Below are 17,731 nucleotides of genomic sequence, written 5' to 3' on the forward strand. Positions count from 1 at the left end.
GTCTTCCTTGAGATGCTACATTTTTGTACTTAGTATACCAGTTCTGTTTTATTATGTGCTCTGTTTTTGTCATTAAATAAACACCCAATAAAAAACACATTTGCCTTCATTTAGTAGCAAGAGTGCTTAATCAAGTATACTATATTGTAATGAAACAGGCAAGGAGCAGGTCTCGAACCCTCGACCTTCTAGCCCGAGGTCTGACGCGCTATCGACTGTGCCGCAAAAGCATGCTCATGCTGCAGAGTCGATTTCCGCGCTTATAAACCCAGGGTCGTTACAATATGGACGTTAGAAACGCACACTTTTGTAGTGGGGAGCAAGGCCACCGTCATTACACATTTTGTCGGCCAATATATTCCTGGTATTACGGTACTTCTCCAATGGAAAATATGCAATGACAGTATGCAACTATACCACAAAGGAGTAGAGACTAGTCAAGCAGTTGTTGTCAGATTCTCGTCTGTAGTCACATGTGTACAAAACTAACCGTATCGCTTTAGGAAGACATCGATTTATTAGTTATTTAAATGTATTACTCGCAATAAATATGACGGAAATGTTTTCAACTCTGTATGGGCAAAATGATGCTCAGGGACCTCCCCGATCATCGTCTCTGGGATTTGGACCGGGAAATCCACCACCCCCTCTGCCGCCTAACCAAGTCCCGATGGCGGCCCAGATGCCACCTCAGCTCGGGGATGAGGGGCCTGCTCTACGGAAACCGGGAGCCATGAACGAACCTTTTTATTTACTGCGAGAACTACCAGGTACAGTTAACATTTCAGTGTGGGCACTACGTAATATGTTTATTCGTCCCCGAGTGGAGGATTTGAAGTATTTTTTGCAAGCCCCTTAGGTTATTTTCTAATAATAACATTAACTAACGTTAGCCTTTCTGAGCTAGCTGGCTATTGACTAAGAGCCCAGCGGTTAGTTGAACGTTAATCTGTTTTGTGTGTGTGTTATATTGCTATATCAATTTCGAAGTGCACTTCCTACATTAGCCATCACAAGTTACTCCCTCTGGAGTCTGGACCCTAGTAGTATGAGACATTGACGTCCGTGTGGACAAACTCTGGATCTTGTTACTGAATTGACCGTGTATTTTTAAAACTTTGCCTCACAGTGGGCAATGAGCTTACGGGCAACACCAACCTCATCACCCATTACAACCTGGAACACGCTTACAACAAGTTCTGTGGCAAGAAAGTCAAGGAAAAGCTCAGCAACTTCCTGCCAGAGTTACCAGGTGAACTACCTTTCGTCACCTTTACTATGTCTGTCTGTAAGTGATTTCTGTGGACCCATCCCGCTGAGTATCCCACCTCACTTGCCTCTTCCCCCATCTCTCTTTTCTCTGTAATAAATTGTCTGTTTTCCCTATTTCCTGTGTCTGTAGGTATGATAGACTGGCCTGGTACCCAGGATGGCAGTTCGTTGCGCTCTCTGATAGAGAAGCCTCCAGTGTGTGGCAACTCCTTCAGCCCTCTGACCGGAGCCAGCCTCACCGGCTTCAGACTGCACACCGGACCGGTAGAGAGAGACATACACACACACACCTTCCTTTGACCACAATACTCCAATTTTTAGGATACTTTATTCATCCAACACTAGGCCTCCATATCATTTCTGTACTGTTAACGACGATGTTAAGACGTTATCTACTCTGTGTGTTTGTGTTCCAGCTACCGGAGCAGTACCGGCTGATGCACATCCAGCCTCCAAAGAAGAAGAGCAAGCATAAGCACAAACACAACCGACCACAGGATCCCATACTGCAAGGTAATGCATGTACACACACACATACACACACACACACACACACACACACACACACACACACACACACACAACCAACCATCCCTTCAGCCTTTGAAACCCTTCTGTCTTCACAGAGACACCCTCAGACTCTGACCCCAAGAAGAAGAAGAAGAAAAGAGATGACGACCCTGACCGCAAGAAGAAAAAGAAAGACAAGAAAAAGAAGAAGGTAAGACTGCTGCCCTGACCCTTTCTCCATCTCTTGCACCGAAGTTGGTATATAGGAGGCCTATAAGCCTGCAACCTTGTCCCCGGGCTAATTGCTCATATATGCCTGGAATAACAACGACTCAAATGTGGGAGTGAACTAGGGCTTCCCCCAAAAAAAACAAACATTTGTCGACCAAGACTTGTCTGTTCTTTCGACCGGTTTTAAAACTTGTATTTTTCCATATATTGACACAACCTATGTATTTTAATTAAATCAACTATATGCACTGAGCTTGTCTGATGTTTTAAGCAAACTGTATGATGAAATAATTAAGACACACGAATGACTAGAGACAGCGAGTGACTAGCACCCGTTGTGTGTCTCCCTGCTGCAGTGACCACCACAGAACATCAACTGTGTGTATAGCGCTGTCTGTGTTGCTGAAGATGCAACATAATTAGTCACTTCTGACTGAAGAGTTGTGCCCCGAAATCCCTCAGTTGTTTAGGATAAACATTCTTTCAACCCGTGCTCTCTTTACGTGACATATCTATGCTTCGCATGCATGTGTCCAATAGGGCCTGACCTATTGCACATCATAATCACCTCAATAAATTGGTAATGACGAACTCTGAACGCCGCAACACATGTGACAGCAAAATGGATGCAGAGGACGTGACAAACTCGAAACGGGGGAATGTTTACTGTTTGTGCAGGAGGTAAAGAGGAAAGACAGACGTGTGGAATAAATGTGACTAGTTGTGGAAAATACTGGAGATCAAGAAAAAGAAGGTATGGCGCAAGCACTGCGTGTATATTAGGCCTGTGTGGGCCAAACAGGTGCTGGTAGATTACAATATCATTTGTCTGACCATTTAGAACAGTGTAAACAACACTAAATAAATGTATAAGCGTACCAAAGAGTCTGTAACTAATTTTTTTAAATGGTAAAGCCTTGATTACAGAAAAGACTAAAAACAGTAGCATTCATTTGTGAATGCAATTTCCAAAATGGAAAGATTTAGGCCTATTTATATTTTACACTAATTGTTCAATGGTCACTTTATTTGATTTAAAAACAAAAAAAATGCTTGATTGCATTTCACATCATGAATGACTCGTATGCTGTGTGATGACATGAATGAATAAATTGAGACAGTAGCCTATATAAGTATTGAAATATAGGCCTAACTAAGTAAGTTACGGTATTATGACTAAACAGGATGCGCTCTTAAGCCTACAGCTTGATGGTGGTTATACAAGGCTGATATACTTAAGCAATAAGGCACGAGGAGGGTGGTATATGGCCAATATACCACGGCTAAGGGCTGTTCTTAGACACAACGCAGAGTGTCTGGATACAATCCTTAGCCGTGGTATATTGGCCATATACCACAAACCCCTGAGGTGCCTTATTGCTTTTATGAACTGGTTAACAACATAATTAGAGCAGTAAAAATACATATTTTGTCATACCCGTGGTATACGGTCTGATATGACACGGCTGTCAGCCAATCAGGGCTCAAACCACCCAGTTTATAATAAGCCTACTAATGATAATGACATTACTTATTATTATAATTATGATTATAATAATAGTAATAACATAAGGAGATAAAGAAAAAAGGAGGGTGGTTATTATTATTTAAAAAAGGACAATTTGGAACAGTTTAAAAAGCACTAAATACATTATATTTAACACCAGAGATGCTGGTCTAACGAAAAAAAGCTTATTACAGCATAAGCAATGATTTAAAAACGGACACTGTGGATTATTTATAAAGGCAGGCACATTTAACAGTTAGACTATTGATTATAGACCTAATTAAGTTGGTTTCCTCTCTTCACTTTTCTTAGACAGTAAAGGCATTGGCTTTTTTTATTGTCTCATTCCATTGTTGCCTCTGCTGCATTGTTCTCAACATCAATATGCTGATTAACTTTACTATTATACACATAGCAACATGGTCTCAGAAAAGGCACCAATTCAACAGCGCACTGATGTTTCAGAACCGTGGACAGCAACCGCTATCCAACGTGGGAGAAAGCACATCTGTTATACAATAATATTTTTATTGGTGTTGCACCATTGTTCCTACTTAATATAACCATATACAATTTCAGTAGCACGTCTTAGACTGATTGACTGTGCCAGCCCCGTGGCCTCCACAATGGATTAGTCCACTCAGACAGGAGCCAATCAGACTTGTACACCATGATTTGTATTTTAATTAGATTTTTTTTGCTACTGCTTGGCTAAATACATTTTGGTCGACCAACAGCCTATTGCGCAAACAGTTGACTAAATAATAGCATATTTATCATTATTTGATCTTAGCGAATCACAAGCTCTAAATCAGAAAACATGCGGTGTGTTAGTAAACTCCCCAAATTTTAGAGACTAAACGCTAGCTGTCTACCTTTTGAGTTAGCTAACTTAACATATTGCTGGCTATACATCAACATTTGTGTGGTCAACGTGTGTTGCGCATGTGGGGAAACTTACTGTCCCAATAAAAACATCATAATGGACTGAAATCTCCATATTGCATCAAACGAGCGCATACAGGGGGAACATAAACAGTGGTGCACAATACGGGGGGATGCGAGTTCAGAGGGAGGTTATTGGAGATGAAGCCAATGGTTATGGATCGGCACTTTTTCTAGTGTTTCTGTCTGTCCTTACAGAACCGCCACAGTCCGGACCACCCTGGCCTGGCTGGCTCTCAGCCCAACAGCCTCCGATAGACCAGACAGAGACAACAAGTGTGTGTGTGTGTTTGAGAAGCTGGTACGAGTGTGTTTAGAAGAATCAGGAAATGTTTAGGAGAGTATGTATTTAGATAACGGGAGATTATGCTTGTGTGACAGGGAGGGGAAAGACAGTCTTATGTGTCGTCAGAGTGTGTGTGTGGTAGATTGGATGTCAGCAGTGTAATATTGTTCGAGGATGAGAGACGGAAGGCCACTGATATTCTGAATGAGTGTATGTTATGTTCCCCTTTTTCATTTGGTTGTGATATTTTCTGACCACATATTCCAATAAACTGTTTTTGTCCATGCTGCCTTGATCCTCTTTGTCTGTGGCATGGTTTTCTCCCTGACGCCTCAAGGGTTGCCTTTTGTGATATGTTTCAGTCTTGGGCACAGGACTCTTCTCCAGGTAAAGGGGAACTAGCGAAGTCAGGAATATGCACCGGTGTGTTTACAATCTGAAAACATCCATTCAACATTTATAATATGAATATAATGAATGAAGAATATAGTACTAACTTGGAAGATTGTCAGGGATATCAAAACACAGTCATAGGACAGTTTCTTACATATTTGTTTATTTGATAAGACTTAAAGCTGGTTTTAGTCCCCAAATGAGACATGGCAGAAACAAAATGATGCATATCACTTCTGACTCACAAAAGCTATAAACAGCATGATGGGGAGGGGATTAGATACAATACATTTCATCATTTTGGCAAAGCTACATGCCCCTGAGGAAAGATGCTGTACATATTGAAATATGGCTTAGCAGCCCATAGATATGACTAGAATGGCTCCCAACATGGATTTGGTTTCCTAGGTGAAGTTTGGTACTGTCTTTTCCTGTTGATTTACATTAAATTCTATGCACTGAGGTCAGGCCAGGCACTGAATTAATACAAAAATAACTTTCAATCCCCCTTCCCCACTATATACTAATGATTCACATTAACAGTTGCATAATAGAAACTGCATAATATAAATGCATCAGACTATTTATATTGAGAACATTGGTGTCTTCTCAGCCAATAGTGTTATGGAGCATTACACCAGAAGCATTTGCATAAGATATGTTATATTTACAAAAACAGTCTGTAGGCCAGAGCTTTGTGTTTATGTAGGGCACAGAGTTTTCCCTGGTCAGGATATGTGGATAGGAAAAATTCCTGGCCCTACAATATACATGAGCTCTGTAACCGGGTAGAGTACACAGCAAAAACACAATCTTCATCAGACGTAGTTATATTCATGGCACTACAATGAATACATCTGCTAACACACAACTTCCCTTTTTTAACACACATGCAGCTAAAAGGTACAAAAAGACACTTAAATACATTTACACACACAAGTTCATTTTTGTGCACAAAGCTGTAAAAGTATGACACAGTGGACACTACCATTCTACGTGTCTACTTTTAAAACCTTAAAGTCTATGCTTTTGGGGGTCGAGTGTCACAAGTTCATGTTTTCCTATAAAAAACATCTGAATTGTATGTTCAGTGGAGAATGACCGATTAACTCCACTTCTTGAATTATTAATCTATGCATAGAAAATCTACGTATTTCAACTGACGATGAAAAGTCAAATCTACACACCACACACAGATGGGTCTTGATTGAAGAGAGACCGTTGGGGGAAAGAAGAGGTAGTCAGTGTCTCTACAGTCAGTATGTGTGTAGGTATGCATGTTAATGTGATAAAAATATTGCAATAGAAAAAGCATTAGCATATTTGGTACAACAAATTGTAGCATTACTCGTGGCTGGGTGAAGTGTGCATTGCTTTGGTTTTCCCAAGCTTCCTAGTAAAACGTATCACTACCTTACTGTGTTAATTCATACTTAATGTCATTTTGATTCCTTTTTTTGTATATAACACCCAGTGTATTTGATTTACAATGAATGACTTTTTTTTCCAGCAGAACTTGCACAATTCATATCTGAATATCATTCTTTGGTGTTGTGTGTGTGTTCATCTGCATGGGTTGAGTAATATCTAAAGAATTAACGTCACTGAAGGGTCTTTCAAGTACCTTAGAAGTTTTGGCCTAGCAACACGGACATATGAAGGTGTGAGTGTCTGCTTGTGACCAGTGAAAAGTGTTGTGGCTTTTTAACAAGTCATTTGGATATTCTGAACTGAACCCAGAAACTAAACAGCATAAAATATTGACGACACAACTTCTCCTTAGAGACAAATGTGTGGATTATGATTTTAAAAATATGGTTTAGTCAACAAAAACAGCAATAATCCTAACAATGAAAAAAGAAATTGATGCTGATTTTGTGGATAACCATGGACACTGACAAAAATCATACAGTTCCCACAATCCTTAGCATTGCGCCAGAACCACTTCTTATGCTAGACCGTTGCTATGGTGTTTGAGGCCGTTGTGATCCGAGTGGTTGAGACCCTCTCTCTCCTGGCCAATGCCATTCTTTTCTCGAGCCTCCTTCTCCTGGATCAGGTGTCTGCGATGGTAGAATAGGTATCCAGGCAACAGGAAGCCACCCAATGAGAAGAGGATCATGCCCAGGTTGATCTGATGGGTGACGGAGATATGGGAAGTTAGACGACCAGTGAGGGGTTAAAACCCCTTGTATGGATAACTGACTCACCCAGTAGGGGTCTCCGTGCAGGGATCCCACCATGATGATGAAGAGGGGCTGCTGCAGCAGGGCCACCACAGCGCTGATCATCGACTGCAGCCCAGTCAGAGTACCAAAGTGGTTAGAGGGGTACCTGAGGGAGAGAAATTATTTCTTAAGTCAAATTCTGTATTTAAAAGATGGTGACCATAGTTGCATGATGAGGAAGTTGAAAACTTACACAGCAGCATACAGGCCTCCACAGCAGGAGTGGATGAACCCTCTGACCATGGTGTGGAGGATGAAGGTCAGGATCTACAGGAGGAGAGAGAATGTTGACATTTAGGTATTTCTGTGCATTCGTCTGATACAGTATGTCAGAATGAACGAGCGATCATTAGTGTGTGTGTACCTGGAGCGGCAGGTTGTCTATCAGACAACACACTCCGAACGCCAGCAGAAGCAGATTGGTGAAGATGAAGGCTCTCATGGCATTGGTGATTTTCTGGATCTTTTTGTCTCTCGTCGGCCCGTCTGTTGGTCTGTGTGAGGTTGGCCAGGGACAAAAGACATCAACCTCACCTCTTCTATCCATTTAGCCTCTTTCCTCATTCTATTTTCCCACAGAGTTCCCATTAATTTTCCCCCTGAATTTTGGCCTAGATTTTCTACTCGCATAGATTTTCCTTTGTACTAACTAATTTTCATCATTTGTTTACCATGCGTCTTTAATAAAAAATATTAAAAAATTGCCTTTATTCCAATGCATTAGATTTAACCGTTGATTTGTCATTGTTTTCTTTTGTCAGTCAGCTGTTTAGAGCGCACATTGCTTTGTTTTTCAGGTGCGTGCGGGTACTGGTGTTCTCCCTGGCCAGAAGAGGTAGACCATTTTAATTAGCTTCATTATTTTCTAGAAATATTTGTATTATATTGAATGTGTAGGCGACCTGTTCAGAGGAATGCACTTGATGTTTATCATTTTGTGTATTTCTCATGCGCTTGCCATTGATTGTTGTGTCACTAATTCCCTATTAAGTCGCTGTTACTACTTTGTACGTTTAAAAAACAAATGTTTTTTTACATCACACTGCTCTTTGTGCCGAGTTATGGTAGCTAGCCGTGATCCTGAATCACTATTTTCTTGTGCGGTGTTTTGAAAGGAGTGTCATGACTGTCCTGTGACGATCTGAAGGATCGGGTTACAGTGGGTCCGCTCTACAGCGTGCTCTCGCTCTCGTAGAAGGGGAGAGCAGGAAGTTTGCCGTTTTATGGCGGTCATAAAATACGCTGCCCCAATGCTCTGTAGTGTTGGAGGTTGGAATGTAAACTGTGAGAACACAGAGACACCCTTGGACATCAAAAGTATGAATAATTAAACAATATTTATATTGTTGAGAATGTGGGAGTGGTCCGTGGACACTTAAGGGACAGTCATGAAGAGTGCGTTTCATTTGGTGATCTCATGAAGGACAGGAAACACACAACGGTTTCCCTTAAAGTGTACTTTTCCCAGCTGTCAGGTTCACATCTAAATATTGTGACATGTATGTAATTAAACATTAAACTATTTGTGAAAAGATGTAATGTGATGTTAACCTAAATGAGAAAATATGGGTTTTCATATAAAGTTAACCAAATCAGTGGTCACGCCCACGTGAGCGTCATGGAATTGCCCCTTTTTCCACAGAGTATAAAACCCAATTCATACAAAAATGTACATAAAGTCAGAGAACGCCAGGATGGAATCCCCACGTTGGAATGGCTACAATTCTATAGATTATTAGACCATACAGCTGTAGTTTTGGCTACACGGCTGGAAATGGTTCAACTCTGGGACTATCGATCACTACAGAATAAGAGCAAATCCTAGGCGCAAAATTACTAGTCTACAGCTAGAAATTACGTAAGTCTAGGACGAGAATATTGGCAAACGCCGAAACATCTATTCTAAGAGCATGGTACACCTGACGTATCCATTACAACAGACACTATCCAGAGCTGCGGAGAAAACTACAACCACGAAGGACATTGTGACTTCTGGGGAAGATAACCAGAGACCCTGATGAACTGACTTTCCAACAGACGGACCGGCGATTCCAACAGAGAAGACAACATATGGGCGTAAATATATACATTGCAATTATTCTTGATTGAGCTGCCGTTCATGTGCAAAGGATTAGCATTTCAATTAATATATTTATCAACTGTGTGTAGTGAATCTATTTGTCAATCATGCTCTCTGTCCTCACCCCTTTCCTTTGTCTATCAAGCCGTCATATTGGCTTCGTCCGCTAGGGACTTTTTCTTTGTATCATGTAGTAACCCAAATATCTACTGTTTGTTTTATTTAATTGTGTGATTATTTAGTTAGTAAATAAATAAGCCAACTTGTATATCGCCGATTCATAATTTAGGCTAGGATTCGTGCAGATTTCCAAAGAGTTTCATTAATAGAAGACTGTAATTCAGAAAACGATAACTCTAAACCTCAACATTTTCCTTGGTACCCCGACTTCCTAGTTAATGTTTACATGTTTAGTTTTAATCACATAATAATTAAACCTAGAGAACTGATTTGATAAAATAAGTCTTCACATTTAATGCCAGTCCAGACACAACAGGAGCAAGCAGTAAAATACAAATCTCCAATATTTTACTGTTTACAATGCCTTTATCAATTAATTGGCTCCGTTTCTAAATGGTTGTGTTAGCTGTTTAATCTTAACAGCTGTATCTGGAGTCTGCATATGTTCATGAGTGTTAAAGTTCATAGACATTGTTGCCTAGTCTAGTAAATTGGCCAGTTTCAGACCCATTTCAGGTGTACCAACTTTTCAGTCTACAAAAAAGGGAAATTTGGCAGCAAAATGCATCAATTAATGTAGGCCTAGTCATTAAGCACACTTTGGGGTGTTTTGTAACAGATGTATATTTCAGTTCATCAAACGGTCCGAGTGCACATGCACTGTTTGGATGCGAGAATTATTTTGAAGTGGACGAACATGCACAGGTATCCTACTTTTTGAAGTGATTTGTTTGACAATCAGATGAAAACATGACTGGTTGTGTTCATGCCACATAAAGGTAATTAATTTGTGTCGTTTTACTAGTAGGCCAATAAAAACTTCACGTATACATGCCCAATAGAGACAGCCCCCGGAATGTCATGGTGTCATTCTCGCGCTGCTCTTTCGCTTTCACACACCTCTTCTCTGTCTCTGCCACACACTCCTTCATCCTCCAGTCCATGATGTAGCCAATCAGAGGACAGGTGACCAGGCAGAGCAGCTGCAGGGTGCCAAAGATGGACGAGTAGAAACTCACTAGAGAGGAGAGAACACACATTTAGACACACATGACAAGGACATGTCACTTTCACCAGGAGACATCTCTCACCTTTCTCCTTTGCCTCGACGATCAACTTCCCAGAAGCTGAGGAAAGAAAGGAGGACAACTTGATTAGAACACATTTACAGTGCCTTGCGAAAGTATTCGGCCCCCTTGAACTTTGCGACCTTTTGCCACATTTCAGGCTTCAAACATAAAGATATAAAACTGTATTTTTTTGTGAAGAATCAACAAGTGGGACACAATCATGAAGTGGAACGACATTTATTGGATATTTCAAACTTTTTTAACAAATCAAAAACTGAAAAATTGGGCGTGCAAAATTATTCAGCCCCCTTAAGTTAATACTTTGTAGCGCCACCTTTTGCTGCGATTACAGCTGTAAGTCGCTTGGGGTATGTCTCTATCAGTTTTGCACATCGAGAGACTGAAATTTTTTCCCATTCCTCCTTGCAAAACAGCTCGAGCTCAGTGAGGTTGGATGGAGAGCATTTGTGAACAGCAGTTTTCAGTTCTTTCCACAGATTCTCGATTGGATTCAGGTCTGGACTTTGACTTGGCCATTCTAACACCTGGATATGTTTATTTTTGAACCATTCCATTGTAGATTTTGCTTTATGTTTTGGATCATTGTCTTGTTGGAAGACAAATCTCCGTCCCAGTCTCAGGTCTTTTGCAGACTCCATCAGGTTTTCTTCCAGAATGGTCCTGTATTTGGCTCCATCCATCTTCCCATCAATTGTAACCATCTTCCCTGTCCCTGCTGAAGAAAAGCAGGCCCAAATGCTGCCACTACCATGTTTGACAGTGGGGATGATGTGTTCAGGGTGATGAGCTGTGTTGCTTTTACGCCAAACATAACGTTTTGCATTGTTGCCAAAAAGTTCAATTTTGGTTTCATCTGACCAGAGCACCTTCTTCCACATGTTTGGTGTGTCTCCCAGGTGGCTTGTGGCAAACTTTAAACAACACTTTTTATGGATATCTTTAAGAAATGGCTTTCTTCTTGCCACTCTTCCATAAAGGCCAGATTTGTGCAATATACGACTGATTGTTGTCCTATGGACAGAGTCTCCCACCTCAGCTGTAGATCTCTGCAGTTCATCAAGAGTGATCATGGGCCTCTTGGCTGTATGTCTGATCAGTCTTCTCCTTGTATGAGCTGAAAGTTTAGAGGGACGGCCAGGTCTTGGTAGATTTGCAGTGGTCTGATACTCCTTTCATTTCAATATTATCGCTTGCACAGTGCTCCTTGGGATGTTTAAAGCTTGGGAAATCTTTTTGTATCCAAATCCGGCTTTAAACTTCTTCACAACAGTATCTCGGACCTGCCTGGTGTGTTCCTTGTTCTTCATGATGCTCTCTGCGCTTTTAACGGACCTCTGAGACTATCACAGTGCAGGTGCATTTATACAGAGACTTGATTACACACAGGTGGATTGTATTTATCATCATTAGTCATTTAGGTCAACATTGGATCATTCAGAGATCCTCACTGAACTTCTGGAGAGTTTGCTGCACTGAAAGTAAAGGGGCTGAATAATTTTGCACGCCCAATTTTTCAGTTTTTGATGTTAAAAAAGTTTGAAATATCCAATAAATGTCGTTCCACTTCATGATTGTGTCCCACTTGTTGTTGATTCTTCACAAAAAAATACAGTTTTATATCTTTATGTTTGAAGCCTGAAATGTGGCAAAAGGTCGCAAAGTTCAAGGGGGCCGAATACTTTCGCAAGGCACTGTACACGGAGGGAATATGGCCCAGTCATGACAGTGTGTTGTTTTGTCAGTTGACTGCCAGCAGGGTCTGGTTTGTCAGTTACTCACCGTGAGGGTCGCCGTGGGTGACGAGGAACTCCAGCATCTTGTTCATTGCGCCCATAAAGAAAATTATCCTGAGCTGGGTCATCCCCATGGTAACCAGACTCCACAGGAAGATGGGCGAGAACACCGACCTACGGAATGGGATGGCATCTGAGAGAGGGTAGGCAGACAGTTAATATGGGTCTAAGGGATGTGTTTGTGAGCAAGAGTTGCTGTTGTGTTTTTTCAGGTGTGTGTTCTCGACTCACTCTGTGTGTCAGCTGGGAGCTTCTCAGTGGAGTCGTTCAGGCCTCCATTCTTCTGACTCAACCTCTCTCCCACACTCTTATGGTCCCCAGACAGATAAGTCAGCGCTAACTTCTTACTGTTAAAGAGGAAAAGAAACCAAAGGTGAAAGTTGTTTATTACCTCATGTTGCATGTTAGTATGGTAACTGTTGCATTTCTATTTAACTTTCACTCTTAGTACTACAGTAACCTGATCAAGTTTACTGTCTTGTTCTAGCATTGTGGAAGTATTATGATAATATTGTAATAGCCATTCTTTTGTGATCTGACGTTGTTTTACTGTTGTAATGACCTGTAGTCGACCTCGTCGGGCGTGGGGAAGGCCTCCACTGGCCAGTTGAGAAAACAATTGAGGAAGACTAAGCCTGCTAGACCCGACCACACCCACATGATCACCCGGAACGACACGCCCGCATCATAGATCAGCTTAGAGAGGGACGAAGGGAAAATGGGGTGTTATTAGTATAGAAGAGTATAAATATTTGAGGCTTACTGTGGAAAGGTCATTGAACGTGCATTCTATTTGTATGAGTGTTACGGGACAACGCTAACAAATATGCATTCATATCTGACAAACGTGCATCCATCATGGTTACCTTGACTCCAGGGAAGGTGACAGCAGAGGAGGCATATGAGCCAATCATCAGAGACATGATGGTGGAGCTCAGACTGCCAAACATGTTGGGTAGCTGGAGGGAGAAAAATATATATTTACGGATAAGTCTCAAACACTGACAATTTGACCAAAATAAACACACACTGATACAGTGAGAGCACAGACAGTAGTAGTAAAGTCTTGTTTGAGAATGGAGCGCAAGATAGCGGTCAGTGCAGATCATTTGTTTTGGTACCTGAAGGAATTATTTGATTTCCTTACCGAATTATAACCATTGGATTATTTCTACGGCCATAAAACCCCGTATGAATATGGTTTAGTTTATTTACCAAAGTAATTGATTACTTTCTGCAAGTTATTCACCTCTAAAACGAAGTTTGCGACAACACTAAACTAGCTTTTTTAAAATTTAAATTAGCTTGTCGAATGTACATGGAAACTGCCACGACCAGAACCAAAAGGAAAGAAATAGAGAGATCGTCAGATAGACAATCAACCACAAAATAGAGCATGATTTTGGGTACTCTTCAGAATCTAACTGTGGGGGGAAATACTGCAATAGGTGATGAAAATGTGGTGAGCACGGACAACAATGCTCACAACTTGCGCCCCTCCAGTCCCCAGCTCAGACCTTGACCTTACGACCCAGGCAATCCAGTCAAGCCCCAGGGGAAAAAGATGAGGCCGAGAGGGTGTGTCACTTCTTGAGATGCAAAACAATATTCTAATGCTTTTGACAGCAAAGATAGATGAAAGGGCAAATAGCTTGGAGGTCATGGTTAGGGAGAATACGATGAAAATTGAGGCCATTAAAAAATCTGTTGTCTTTATCTTTGGAGAAGTGAAAACCCTCAAAAGTGACATGAAGAAAGTGGAAGTTATCTGCCAGGAAAATGAAAAGAAGGTGGCTGAACTCGAGCAAAAGGTGAATGAGGCGGAGAGATACCAGCGCAGGTGGAACCTGAGGCTCCATGGAATTCCAGAGCAGGCAGATAAGGACATGAAATGCAGAGTTGTTGACATCTGTGGAGCTGTCATTCCCGAATCAAAAGCCACACTTCAGGAAAATGTAGACATCGTCCATCGTTTGGGTAGACTAAAGGATCAAGACAAGAGACTGAGGACAACCATCATCCGGTTCACCAAGAGATCTACATGGGATCTTCTTTGGAGGTGAGCGAAGAATTGTGAATTCCTCATCAAGCAAATATTGAGGTTCACAGAGGATCTGACCTCAGCAGACAAAGTGACAAGAGAGAAACTGTGGCTGCAGCTCGAAAGGCAGGGAAAACTGCATTTTAATCGGTGCAAGAGTGATCATCGATGGGAAAGAAATGTGGCCAAATCAGAACATTTGAGTGAGAGCCAGAGTCTAACTCAGACAGAACGGTCAGGCCAAAAAACTGATTACCAGGTGAAAAGCAGCCTTTTATTATAAAAATGTACACAAACACTTGAATGAGAAAAGGCTGACCTGAGAACTGGTAAGCTAAACACTAACTATAGGTGAATAACTGCTTATTGTAAAGTCTAGACAATGTCTCCCCCTTGTGGGAGTAAGAATACTTTGGTAACTTTATGTCCAATTTTTTTTTTTTTTTTTGGAGAGGTTAATAATGGGATGGAAATCCTTTTGAGTTACATTTCCTTAGGAAAAGCTTATATTAGCATAACAAGGTTGTTGGTTGAAGTTTGTCTTTATCTCTTTGTTAAATTAATGTCAGAGGTATTTGTAATTTACTCAAGCGTAAGGCTATTTTCCTGTATTGCAAACGGTTTAATGCATTCTTTTACTTTTTACAAGAGACTCATGCTTGTTCTTCCAATCTATCTTTTTGGAAAAATCAATTGGGTAATGATATCTGGTTATCAAATGGCAACAACCACTCTGCAGGTGTAGCAATTTTAAAAGGTGCATTTTTAGGGAAGGTCATCAGTAGTAAGACTCACCACTCTGGAAGTTGGTTAATTTTAACTGTATTTCAACAGTGAAATGTTTTTATTAGGGAATATTTATGCATCCAACAACAAACAAAACAACAGGATATTATTTCAAGAATTTGAAGAAGAAATTAAGAGTTATAGGTGTATTTCATGATATCAAAATGATCTTAGGTGGAGATTTTAATTCTTTATCTAATGTGATGATTGACAGATATTCCCCTCCTAACAGATCCAGCATAGTTAATCCTGAGTTTAATAACCTATGTCTTGGTCTTGGATTAGCAGATATTTGGAGATCTAAATATCCTGATAAAAAGGAATTCACTTGGAGTAACAAGGACATGTCCAAACAGTCAAGAATTGACTTCTGGTTGATTTCTAATTCATTAGATAATTCTGTAGTCAAGGTATCAATTGAACCATCAATTCTTACTGGTTATATTCTTATCTTTAAATATGAATGGATCTGAAGTTAAACTGAATCGGAGTTATTGGAAACTCAATAGTAGACTGTTGGAAGATGATAATTTCAAGATGGATGCCAAAGATATTATACAAGACAATTGGAGGAAAGCCCAACTATTTAAGTCTTATGGGATATATTGGGAATTAATGAAGTATGAAATAAGACAAACAGCCACGAAGAGAGGTAGAGAAATTGCTGAACTTAAAAGATTGAGGGAAGATAAACTTGTTAAGGAAATCATCTCTCTAATCTCCATGGAGGACCTTGATGAAGAAGGAAAGGCTCAGTTATTCTCTTTACAACTAGAAATGGACCCAATGCCTGAAGAGAGAGCAAAAGGGGCATTTGTAAGATCAAGGAGGTGGTGGCTGGAGGAAGGTGAAAAAAAAAAAACTTTTACATTTTAGAAAGAAAAATTCTGAATTTACATCTATTCATAAACTCACTATAGATATTTCAAATGTTTCAGAATTCTACGGTAAACTTTATACCAGTAATGCCTGTCCTACTAGTGACATATCTGCCTTTCTAGACTCTGTCAAAGACTGCAAAATTCATAGATGAAGACTTCCAAAAGTCTTGTGATGGAATTATTTCAATTAATGAAATAAAAAAAATGTATCAGCAAGTTAAGAGAACAAATCTCCAGGGAATGATGGTGTTATCAGTGAATTCTATAAATATTTTCAGGAGAATATTATTGAATTTCTATTTAATGTTTTTAAGGAGGCAATTGATTTTGGGGTCCTGCCTGTTTCTATGACACAGGGCCTAATTTCTGTAATACCCAAACCAAACAAGGATTCTATGTTAGACAATTGGAGACCAATCACATTAATGAACAATGATGGAAAGATACTTGCATCCATCTTTGCAGAAAGACTTAAAAAAGGTATTGACCAAATCATTGATGGTTTTATGAAGGGCAGACAAATATGTAATAATATTCTACTAGTATTGGACTTGATAGACGACAATGAGCACATTATGGAAGATAGCTTTATTTTATTTGTAGACTTTCACAAGGCATTTGATACAGTTGAACATTATTTTCTTTTTGAGACTTATTTTTTGGTTTTGGGTCAATATTTTTAAAACTGTAATTAAGACACTTTACAATAATAGTAACAGCTCTGTTAAATTATCCCATGGAACTTCAAAGATTCGACATTAGACGTGGAATTAAACAAGGATACCCAATTTCTCCTTTCTTATTTTATTGGTCTCACAAGTTATGTCACTTCATATAAATAAGGATAGTTTTAGGGGTATTCAGATACAAGACAGAGATGAAATGTTCACAATTGGCTGACACCACCATTAAAAAAATATATATATCATAATGAAGTCAAGAAAGCTATTGAGTGTATTAATGCCTTCACATATGTATCAGGTTTATCTCTGAATATTAGGAAATGTGAATTATTTGCGTTGAAAAGATGCGACTTAAACTCAGTATGTAATATCCCTGTAAAAGATGTGATCACATATCTTGGTATTACAGTTAGCAAAGATCAGAAAGAAAGGGACAAGCTATATTTCTTTCCCATTGTAGAGAAAATTGGACAGAGGTTTAACTCCTGGTCATTAAGAGATCTTTCTTTATCTGGATGTGTACTTTTATCAATCGGAAGGTCCATATGAGTTTATACCTCCCTTGCCTTGGATGTTCCTCTGTCAGTAACTAAAATGGTTGATACTAAATTATTTAACTTCATATGGAGGAATAAATCTCATTATTTAAGAAAATCAGTAATATGTAGCACCCAAGGTGAGGGAGGGTTGAATGTTTAGGATTTTAAACCCTATAATATAATCATTAAGATTAAATGGATACAAAACTATTTAAGAAATAAGGATTGCATCTGGAATATCATCCCTAATTTAATATTCCAACAAATTGGTGGTCTACAATTCTT

General features: G+C 39.9%; 2 protein-coding genes across 3 annotated transcripts in view; one reads left to right on the top strand and one right to left on the bottom strand.

Moving 5' to 3' along the window:
• Positions 1–305: 305 nt before the first annotated feature.
• LOC112256257 (mediator of RNA polymerase II transcription subunit 19-A-like) lies at positions 306–5,046 on the top strand. Its single transcript, XM_024429365.2, has 6 exons — positions 306–770; positions 1,130–1,252; positions 1,403–1,536; positions 1,689–1,785; positions 1,899–1,993; positions 4,664–5,046. The coding sequence occupies exons 1-6, from the start codon at positions 551–553 to the stop codon at positions 4,721–4,723; spliced, it is 729 nt and encodes a 242-aa protein (XP_024285133.2). The 5' UTR covers positions 306–550; the 3' UTR covers positions 4,724–5,046.
• A 241-nt stretch (positions 5,047–5,287) lies between these two features.
• The window catches only part of LOC112256256 (large neutral amino acids transporter small subunit 3), a 39,710-nt gene continuing 27,266 nt past the window's right edge, over positions 5,288–17,731 (bottom strand). The window contains exons 6-15 of one of the 2 annotated variants that reach the window (XM_024429363.2): positions 13,383–13,475; positions 13,079–13,212; positions 12,748–12,863; positions 12,503–12,649; positions 10,724–10,759; positions 10,533–10,650; positions 7,737–7,866; positions 7,566–7,639; positions 7,355–7,478; positions 5,288–7,278 (exon numbers count right to left, since the gene is read on the bottom strand). In XM_024429363.2, the coding sequence (XP_024285131.1) occupies positions 7,093–7,278; positions 7,355–7,478; positions 7,566–7,639; positions 7,737–7,866; positions 10,533–10,650; positions 10,724–10,759; positions 12,503–12,649; positions 12,748–12,863; positions 13,079–13,212; positions 13,383–13,475 (1,158 nt within the window). In that variant the 3' untranslated portion in view covers positions 5,288–7,092. The remainder of the gene's footprint in view (positions 7,279–7,354; positions 7,479–7,565; positions 7,640–7,736; positions 7,867–10,532; positions 10,651–10,723; positions 10,760–12,502; positions 12,650–12,747; positions 12,864–13,078; positions 13,213–13,382; positions 13,476–17,731) is intronic. The other variant, XM_042325674.1, reaches the window with a different exon arrangement.

This window comes from Oncorhynchus tshawytscha, linkage group LG08 (genome assembly GCF_018296145.1).
Source record: "Oncorhynchus tshawytscha isolate Ot180627B linkage group LG08, Otsh_v2.0, whole genome shotgun sequence".
In the NCBI taxonomy this organism is placed as follows: Eukaryota; Metazoa; Chordata; class Actinopteri; order Salmoniformes; family Salmonidae; genus Oncorhynchus; species Oncorhynchus tshawytscha.

Bases quoted from the DNA above. Each gene is read 5' to 3' on its own strand.
- LOC112256257 (XM_024429365.2), top strand. From the start codon at position 551: ATGACGGAAATGTTTTCAACTCTGTATGGGCAAAATGATGCTCAGGGA. The intron at 771-1,129 runs GTACAGTTAACA...TTTGCCTCACAG, and splicing joins TTTACTGCGAGAACTACCAG to TGGGCAATGAGCTTACGGGC. The intron at 1,994-4,663 runs GTAAGACTGCTG...CTGTCCTTACAG, and splicing joins AAGACAAGAAAAAGAAGAAG to AACCGCCACAGTCCGGACCA.